A 10,286-nucleotide genomic window follows, 5' to 3' on the forward strand; every position below is an offset into this window, starting at 1 on the left:
TGACATCCACTTGCACCAATCAGAGAGCTGCAGAGGGGCATGTACGCCTGACTGCAGCTCTAACTCATCAACCAGCCTGATAAACCACTCAGGATTTTGTTTATGTTTCTTAATTACAGGACACAAAAGATCAGAATGGGTGTCAACAGTAGGTGACCCAATTAAAATTTTAAACATATAAAGTGCTTCATGAATATTTAATACCTATTTGGCCCTTCAGTCTCTTCCTAACTATGTTTAACACTCACATGGGCTGCCGTCTGTGGGTCGGACAGAGTCGGACATGCCTAAAGCAACTTAGCAGCAGCAGCAGCTCTATTTACTTTATCTATGTCTATTATAACATGTTTCACAAACTACTTGCTTCTATATCTTGCTTCATAAATGCTTCTCATTTTACATGTCCATCTCTCTTTAGTTTTATATAGCCTTTTTTGTTTCTCTTATTTCCTACAGCAGAACTGAATATTTATAAACAATAGAGCTAACACGCATTATAGAAAATAACCATTAAGGAGGATGAAACTTCTCTCTCTCTCTCTCTCTCTTTATATATATATATACACACACACACACACACACACACACACACACATATATATACACATATATATGTGTGTGTATGTATATATGTATCCCCAAGATGCAGTTAATGAATAAAGCAAGGCAAAGAGAATTGTGCATGGTATGTTGCCATTTGAATGGAAAAAAGTGCTCACGCATTTCTATTTGGTAGTATTTCTCTGGAAGGATATAGAAGAAACTGATAATGGTAATTTCCTCTCAATAGGGTCATTAGAGGGCATGTATATCCTTTTGCACCATTTTCAATTTTCTAGGACACACACATATTGTCAATTGAAAAACTGATTATTTTTTAAATTTCTTTATAAAATACTAAATAATTTTTCTTTTTCTATACATAGGTATCAGAATGGCAGCACAACTTAACTTACCAGAAAATACAGATGACTGGACAAAAGAGGATGTAAATCAGTGGTTAGAAAGTCATAAAATTGAACAAAAACACAGAGCAATTTTGACTGCACAAGATGTGAGTGGTGCAATCTTGAAGTACTTAACTAAAGATCACCTTGTTGCTATGGGCATAACATTTGGACCAGCTATCCAAATAGAACAGCTCTTCAAAGAGTTGCTGGAGACATCCTCTGGAGATCCTTTCCAGACATGTAAGAGCGGAAAAGGCAGTAAAAGTGTTCCTAAAACACAGCAGAAAGATGGAGGGACTTCAAAACAAAAGAATAAAAAGAAATCAGATAAGGTTAATGACTCTACAGTGAGTACAGTTACTAAAGGTTCTAAGTCACTGAAAAATGAGTTCATGGAAGATGAAATAGATGACACAAAGAAAAAGCAGCCATCCACAGAACCGACATGCATGGCATACCCTTTTGATGAATTCAGTGATCCATATCGTTACAAATTGAATTTTAAACTACAGCCTGAAACAGGACCACTCAATCTCATTGATCCAATACATGAATTCAAAGCCTTCACAAACACAGAAACAGGCACGGAAGAGGATGCTAAAATGAAATTTAGCAATGAGGTGTTCCGATTTGCTTCTGCTTGTATGAACTCACGTACCAATGGCACCATTCATTTTGGAGTCAAGGACAAACCTCATGGAACAATTGTTGGCGTGGAATTTACCACCATCACCAAGGAAGCCCTCATTGACCACTTCAATCTGATGATCCACCAATATTTGAAGACCATCAGGTCCAAAAGCAAAGAACTGCATTCGAGAGCCAAGATTTGTAGAAGTTTTACTGCCAAACAGTACTCTATCTGACAGATTTGTTATTGAAGTGGATGTTGTTCCAAAATATTCTGAATGTGAAGTTGATTATTTCCAGATTAAAATGCAAAATTGCAGCAACACAATATGGAAACAAAGTCCAAACTTCTCAGTCTTTGTGCGAGATGGGGCCAGTTCTAAGGACATCATGAAAAGTAATATGGATTTCAAAGCATTTAAATTAGATTTGAAAAGACTTGCAGAATCTAGGAAAGAGGCAGAAGAGAAATGCAGAGTGAAAACAAATAAAAAAGAAAGCGAGGGGCCAAAGCTTGTTAAATTGTTGACAGGAAATCAGGATTTGTTAGATAATTCATACTACGACTGGTACATTCTTGTAATAAATAAATGCCACCCTACACAAATCAAACACTTAGATTTCCTAAAGGAAATTAAATGGTTTGCTGTGTTGGAGTTTGATCCTGAATCTGTGAGCAAGGGTGTGGTCAAAGCATACAAAGAAACCCGAGTAGTAAATCTTCACTTCCCAAGTTTGTATGTGGAGGGGAAAACCACAACTGAGAAGATTACTAGTCTGAATCTTTATCAACAACTCAGCTGGATTTTCTGCAATGGCCGGTTAGATCTTGACAGTGAAGAGTATAAACCCTTAGATGCAAGTTCCTGGCAAAGAGAAAAAGCATCTGAAGTCAGGAAACTGATTTCATTTCTTACCCAAGAAGACATAATGCCAAGAGGGAAGTTTTTGGTGGTATTTCTATTACTCTCCTCCGTTGATGACCCAAGAGACCCCCTCATTGAGACTTTCTGTGCTTTCTACCAAGATCTCAAAGGAATGGAAAATATATTGTGTATTTGTGTAGATTCACGCATATGTCAGGGATGGAAAGATCTACTTGAAGCAAGATTAACAACACAGCAAGATGAATTATCAAACCAATGTGTTTCTTCTTTAAGTCTTGAAGAGATAAATGGAACTATTCTTAAGCTAAAATCTGTGACTCAATCTTCCAAGAGATTTTTACCATCTATCGGTTCATCTACTGTCCTTCTGAAAAAAGAAGAAGATATCATGACTGCTCTGGAAATTCTCTGTGAAAATGAATGTGAAGATACAATATTAGAGAAAGACAAAAAAAAATTACTTGAATTCAAAGCATTGAAAGAGGAAGATTTTTATCGAGGAGGCAAAGTAACATGGTGGAATTTCTACTTTTCTTCTGAAAACTATTCTTCCCCTTTTGTGAAAAGGGATAAATATGAAAAACTTGAAGAAATGATTCAAAGAGGGGCAGATTCTTCTAAGTCGACATGTGTCAAAATTATTCATCTGTATCATCATCCAGGCTGTGGTGGGACTACGTTGGCTATGCATATTCTCTGGGAACTAAGGAAGAAATTCAGATGTGCTGTGCTAAAAAACAAGACAGTGGATTTTTCTGAAATTGGAGAACAAGTGACTAATTTAATAACCTATGGGACAACAAATAATCAGGAATACTTACCTATATTACTGCTTGTTGATGATTTTGAAGAACAGGATAATGTCTATCTTCTGCAAGCTTCTATTCATACAGCTGTAGCTAATAGGTATATTCGATATGAGAAACCTCTAGTGATCATTCTAAATTGCAGGAGATCACAGAATCCTGAAAAAAGTGCAAAGATCTCAGACAGTATTGCCCTAATACAACAACTGTCTCCCAAAGAACAGAGAGCTTTTGAGCTTAAATTGAAAGAAATTGAAGACCAACATAAAAACTTTCAAGATTTTTATTCCTTCATGATTATGAAAACCAACTTTAATAAAAAGTACATAGAAGATGTGGTCAGGAATATCCTGAAAGAACAAAATATTTCCACCAAGGAAGCAAAGCTTTTTTCCTTTCTGGCCCTTCTTAACTCATATGTGCCAGATACCACCATTTCACTATCACAGTGTGAAAAGTTCCTAGGAATCACAAGCAAGAAAGCTTTCTGGGGAACAGAAAAATTTGAAGACAAAATGGGCACCTACTCTACAATTCTAATAAAAACAGAGGTGGTAGAATGTGGGAACTACTGTGGAGTACGCATTATTCACCCTTTGATTGCCATTCGTTCACTGGAAGAATTGAAGATAAGCTATGACTTGGATAAGAGTCAAATTACGCTGGACATGCTAACAGAAAATTTGTTCTATGATACTGGAATAGGAAGAAGCAATTTTTAGAAGATGTGCAAACACTGCTGCTGACAAGACAGCGCAATGAAAATGAAGGTGAAATGGGAACTTTGTTCTCCCCGTTCATTGAAGCATTACATAAAGAAGAAGGGAACGTGGCAGTTAAAAATGTATTACGTGGAGGTATTCGTCGGTTCAACCCAAATGCATTCATTTGCCAAGCCTTGACAAGACATTTCTACATTAAAGAGAAGGACTTTGACAGTGCTCTACACTGGGCAAATCAAGCAAAAAAGATAGAACCTGACAATTCTTATATCTCAGATACACTGGGTCAAGTCTTCAAAAGTAAAATAAGATGGTGGATGGACGATAATGAAAGAAACAGGAGCATTTCTGTTGGGGAGCTATCTGACCTTTTGGATTTAGCAGTACAGGCCTCAAATGCATTCAAGGAATCTCAACAGCAAAGTGAGGATAGAGAGTATGAAGGTAAGGAAAGATTTTATCAGAAGTCAAAAAGGCGGTATGATACTTACAATACAGCTGGCTATCTAGGGGAGATAGAAGTTGGGCTCTACACAATCCAGATTCTCCAGTTCATTCCTTTTTTTGACAATAAAAATGAACTGTCTAAAAGAGATATGATCAATTTTATATCAGGAAGTAAAGATATTCCTGGAGAAGCAAACAATGAATTTAAATTAGTCCTCAAGAACTTTATTTCTTACCTAACAAATTTGAAATTTTCTTTGAAAAAGTCCTTTGATTTTTTTGATGAATACTTTGTCCTTCTAAAACCTAGGAACAACATTAAACAAAATGAAGAGGCCAAAACTCGGAGAAAGGTGGCTGGGTATTTTAAGAAGTATGCAGATATATTCGGCCCCTCAGAAGAATTACAGAACAAAGATTTTGGTTCAAAGCTTAGTGTACCGCTTCAGGTAGAGCTGTATCGGAGAAGCCTGGAAGTTTTAAAAGCAGACAAGTTTTCTGGACTCTTGGAATATCTTATCAAAGCTCAAGAAGACGCTGTACACACCATGGAAGATATAATGGACAAATATACTTTTCTCTTTGAACAATGCACTGTCAAAATCCTGATAAAGGAAAAGCAAAATTTCATCCTGGCCAACATCATTCTCTACTGTATTAAACCGACCTCCAAAATAGTGAAGCCAATTAAAAAACTGAAAGATCAGCTTCGAGAACTCTTACAACAAACAGGAATGTCGTATCGGTATCCAGAACCTTATTTCCTAGCTTCCCTCTTATTCTGGCCGGAAAACCAACAACTAGATCAAGATTCTAGACTAATGGAAAAGTATGCTTCGTCACTGGAAAATTCTTTTCGGGGACAATATAAGCATATGTATCGTACAAAGCAACCAATTGCCTATTTCTTTCTTGGGAAAGGTACAGTGTGAACAGACTTGTTCACAAAGGAAAAATTGATCAATGTTTTGAAAAGACAGCTGATATTAATTTCTTGTGGCAGAGTGGAGATGTATGGAAGGAGAAAAAAGTCCAAAAGCTTTTGCTTCGGTTAAAGGGACGAGTTGGAAATAATTGTTTACACATAGAATATGGAATCAATGAAAAAATCACAATACCCATCACACCTGCTTTTCTGGGTCAACTCAGAAGTGGTAGAAGCATAGAAAAAGTGTCTTTTTACCTGGGATTTTCCATTGGAGGCCCACTTGCTTACGACATTGAGATTATTTAAGAGTTTGGCCTTCTCCCTCCAGGAATATGGACAAAATACCACTTAATTTTTTAGACCCAAGATGTATACTTATTTTTTTTTATTGGTGGATAATTGCTTTGCAGTGTTGTGGTGGTCTCTTCTGTGAATCAGTCATAATTATCCCTTCCCTTTTCAGTCTCCCTCTTCCCCGCCCCCACCCATTTTATCCATTTGGTCATCGCAGAGCACCAAACTGGACTCCCTCTATTATACAGCAGTTTCCCCCAGTCTCCTGTTTCACACATGATACTGTATATATGTCATTGCTACTCTCTGTTTGTCCTACCCTCTCCTCCCACCATACTTTAAGTTGGCAAATTTATAGATACAGCCTCTAGTTTTTTGGCCCTGTGCATACAGTACTTATATTTCCTCGTAAGCACATTGTAAGTCCCACATAGATTGTGATGAAAAAGAGATGTGAAAACTATCAAATATCTTCCGTGGTTTGGACACCACCACTGAGGGCAGAATAAGAAGGAGCCGGATGGAATTGGGCTTCCCAGATGGCTCAGTGGTATAGAATCTGCCTGCCAAGCAAGGGACACAAGAGACACGCATTCAATCCCTGGGTCAGGAAGATCCCCTGGAGAAAGAAACAGCAACCCACCCCAATATTCTTGCCTGGGAAATCCCATGGACAGAGGAACCTGGCGGGCTACATCCCATGGGGTCGCAGAAGAGCAGGACACGACTTAATGACTCAACAACACGGAAGGAATGAGAAGCAGTGAATGCACTCATTCAGATGCACAGAAACCCACCATTCCCTCAATTAACAACCAAGGCACGGATTGAGGAAGATTGTCTACTTTCTTCTCAAATGTGAAAATTTTTCAGAATCAAAAGACAGTGGTTATGGTACCAAGACATTACATTATCTGCAAAACCATTTCACAAAAAAGGTGAAAACCTCTCAACAACAACACGTAATCTTACCGGGCAGACTGGGAAGGTACTCTGTACTTGGCACTGAAGGATCTTTCAAAGCAGAGGACCAACCAGTTCTCTGAAGGTTATACCTATAGAAGTATGCAGATCTTACCAAAGTAGATTAGAGAAGCAGGCTTCCTTTTCATGAAGTAGGTGACAATTGAGCAGAAGTGAATTTTGTTTCTATAGCTAAGAAGCTCATAGGCCTCCAAACAAACAAAAATACAGCAAAATTCCAAAGCTAAGGAATAAAAAGGACTCTTGTGAAAAGACTAATGAGTCTCCAATCCAGGGGATCCCATTGTTCTAGCAAGTATACATATAACCAATGCACAACCAATGAGAGGTACTCAAAATGTCATTTTCCCTAATAGAATTATGGCTCTGGGAAATCATCAATGGTTGCTAAAACTGATTTTTTTTAAAAGCTGATAAAGAACTATAATAGATGAGTCAAACTGTCCTAAATTCTGATCAATATTAACATTGCTGAGAGAGAAGCAGAAATTACTGTCCTGGAAGCGCTATAGGAGTGCTCACTGTAACCCGGAGACAGTCCTCACCAAATAAATGGACCCGAATCAAATCAAACCTCTGGATCTTACTTTCAATTTAAAGGAAATACAGACATTGGATGTTTTTCTAAGTAATTCTGTGTATGGGATACGGAGATGGATTAAAGAGAGTAGATGGGCATTATAGCTGCAACAAGATTGAACCAGAGTTAACAAGTGCTGTATTATGAGGGCCTGAGAGGTCATCAGACTCTGCTCTTCTCTTTGGACTGTGCTTTTGAAGTTTTCTGTTATAAAATATTTGTAAAACAAATAAGAAATGCTGTCTGTTTTTGCCTCAACAATCCCATTCAATTTTTTTTTTCCCACTGGAGGAGGTTTTTTCCTTTGCCACTGCATGAAATTTCAGCTTCATAACTTATTGGCTCACTCTTGGCATAAAATAGTCCTCTGTTCAAATACAGTCTCAATTTAGAGATGAGAATGTCAAGTCACAATAATTTCTCTGGGGCCACTTCCCATACTGTTCCAGGTTTTGTTCTGCTCTAAGAGAAATAGTCTCGGTTGGAGTCCTCTTACCTTCCCAGGTGATCCTTTTGAACTCAGACCAGCTTAGGCAGGTATGTGAGAAGTACTTATGGATGTTTGTTCTACCGATGGTATAGAGTGCATCTAATGTCCAGTCTTGAGAACAACATGCCCCATACAGTCAAGGGATGCATCAAGCACTCCACATAGTCCTCCTGAAGCCTCCTCCCCACCTCCCAGGCTCAGGATGAGATTCTCATGGTGCTTGGGAGAATTGTCACCAAAAGAACCTCTTCATAAACCCTCTCTTCCTCAATGCCAGCAGTGGACAAACTACAGCTCGTGGGCTGAATCCAGCCTGTCTTTTACTTTTAAATAAAGTTTTATTGGAACACAGCCACATTCACTTGTTTAAATACTGGCTTTGGCTGCTTTTGTGTTGCAACAGAGTTGAATAGTTGCAACAGAGACCATATAGCCCACAAACCTAAAATATTTGCACAGCCATCTGGCTCTTTACAGGAAAATGTTGCCAACCCCTGCTCCATGCTATTAACTCTTTATATCTTTATTGTAGGTCAGTTGTCTAACTGGTTCTTGGACATTTACCTTGAAAATACACATCTTGGTGTATCATCCAACTTTGGTATCTGAGTTCTGTCATTTTAGGGCCAAAGTTAAAATGTAAGAACAATTTTATCTCACAAAATCCATTTTCCACAGATAAATCTAATTATGCGTTATTTGGGGACTCTGTCTGTATGCCTTACTTATTCATCCTAAGAAGGCCAGAGTCCCAGTCTGGCCCATGCTGCTGCCCCTCCCTTTTTGGGGATCTGTAGGGGAGGGGGACCGGCAGCCCTGCTAGTGTATCTCTCCCTTTCAAGAAATTCTAGACCATCTCTGGCGAGCAGATGGCTATGAGGTGGGGCAGGGTTTGAGATAATGTGCTAACACATTTGCTTTTTAGGCTGCTGTTTATTCTGAGCTGCCTTGACTGGACTCTCCCTTGCAGCTGCAGTAACTGTGGGTCTTTATCAAGGTGGTCTTGGGGTAGAATCCCTCTTTTATTTTACCATGTGATATAAACATTTATTTTTGACCTGGCCTGTGGCTTCCAGCAGCAATATGTTTCCTTTTCCTAGTATGCAAGTACAGGCTCTGTTTGCTCAATTTTGTGAGAGCTTTGGAATTTAGATGATAGTATAATTCAAGAGGGACTTCCCTGGTGGCTCAGATGGTAAAGTGTTTGCCTACACTGTGGGAGACCCGGGTTCAATCCCTGGGCCAGGAAAATCTCCTGGAGAAGGAAATGACAACCCATTCCAGTATTCTTGCCTGGAAAATCCCATGGACAGAGGAGCCTGGTAGGCTACAGTCCATGGGGTCGCAAAGAGTCGGACACAACTGAGCAACCTTCATTATTGGCCTTCATTATAACTCAAGAAGATCATGATCACTTTCTTATCTTGCTCAAAATAATAATAATAATTATAATCATCATCAGCATCCAGGCCACTTCGCCAAGGAACAGCAGAGTAATAAATGTGTGTCTGTTTTTCTTTTTTGCAAATTAAAACAATAGTTGAATTATGCTGGACAAATTTGACAAGTACATTGATCTATCATTCTCTTTACCTATTTAGCTTTATATTTTCCCTAGGTCCATGGAATCTGGTCTTGAAAAACAGAAATGTGGAATGTAAGATTTAAATATTAATTATTTACTATTCCATAAGACAGCACTTTCAGTTGAACAGAATCTCCTGAAAGGTGTTTCCAAATTGCCTATTCTATCTCCCAATTCGGACAGAGTCAACCTAGACTGAGAAGGCATCAGATATATTTTTTTAACTTGAAAATCGCTGATCAGGTCATTGTAATACACGTTTCCCAGGAATCCCCTGGCAGTTCAGTATCTGAGACTCAGTGCTTTCACTGCCTGGGCCTGGTTTCAATCCCTGGTCGGGGAACTCATATCCCACAAGCCATCTGGTACAACTTCCCCACTGAAAAATAAAGAAGTTTCCCAACTCAGCATTCAGAAAGAAATATTAATCAACTCTCTCAAACAAATGGTGGCTGGCACAAATGAACTTTGGAAATTTAATGGCATTCTGCTTCTGGTTATTTGGAATGTAGATTAGCAAAGAAATCTCAGTAACATCAAAGGGAAGATCACTTTTCAAATGGACTAAGTTATTTCTCTTAAAAATTTGTACTTTATTTCCTCACTTGTTTTTATATTTCTTGCTCCTCCAAAGGTCTTTCTGTTGGAAACTTGGAAAATACTAAAAAAAGAGCTCCTGTGCACTGAAATGTCTATAGATTTTCACCTTCTCTTTTCCTACTGTCAGGAAGCCCAGCACCAATTAAAGCATGTGTACTATTATTCTCTGTTCCTTTCTGTACTTTTAAAACTTAAATATGTATGTACACCATCATCATAACATTGTAGACCAGTTTCTAATTCTAGGGCAGGCTTTGTAGCCTGAGAGTCCTATGTCTCCACTGAATACATTTAAAGGAAGTAAAAATTTAAATTGTATTTTCTTTCATTAGTGGAAGGAGAAAATTGTTCAGTTTGAAATCCAGAAATTTACCCTTTAGTTA

The 10,286-nt window shown here is 38.3% G+C and overlaps 1 protein-coding gene across 1 annotated transcript in view; it reads left to right on the top strand.

Moving 5' to 3' along the window:
- The window catches only part of SAMD9 (sterile alpha motif domain containing 9), a 30,932-nt gene extending 22,618 nt beyond the window's left edge, over nucleotides 1-8,314 (top strand). The window contains 5 exon segments of the mRNA XM_027540174.1: nucleotides 927-1,727; nucleotides 1,730-1,747; nucleotides 1,750-3,984; nucleotides 3,987-5,363; nucleotides 5,366-8,314. Coding sequence (XP_027395975.1) covers nucleotides 935-1,727; nucleotides 1,730-1,747; nucleotides 1,750-3,984; nucleotides 3,987-5,363; nucleotides 5,366-5,676 — 4,734 coding nt within the window. The 5' untranslated portion in view covers nucleotides 927-934 and the 3' untranslated portion in view covers nucleotides 5,677-8,314.
- The last annotated feature ends 1,972 nt before the right edge of the window (nucleotides 8,315-10,286 follow it).

This window comes from Bos indicus x Bos taurus, chromosome 4 (genome assembly GCF_003369695.1).
Source record: "Bos indicus x Bos taurus breed Angus x Brahman F1 hybrid chromosome 4, Bos_hybrid_MaternalHap_v2.0, whole genome shotgun sequence".
In the NCBI taxonomy this organism is placed as follows: domain Eukaryota; kingdom Metazoa; phylum Chordata; class Mammalia; order Artiodactyla; family Bovidae; genus Bos; species Bos indicus x Bos taurus.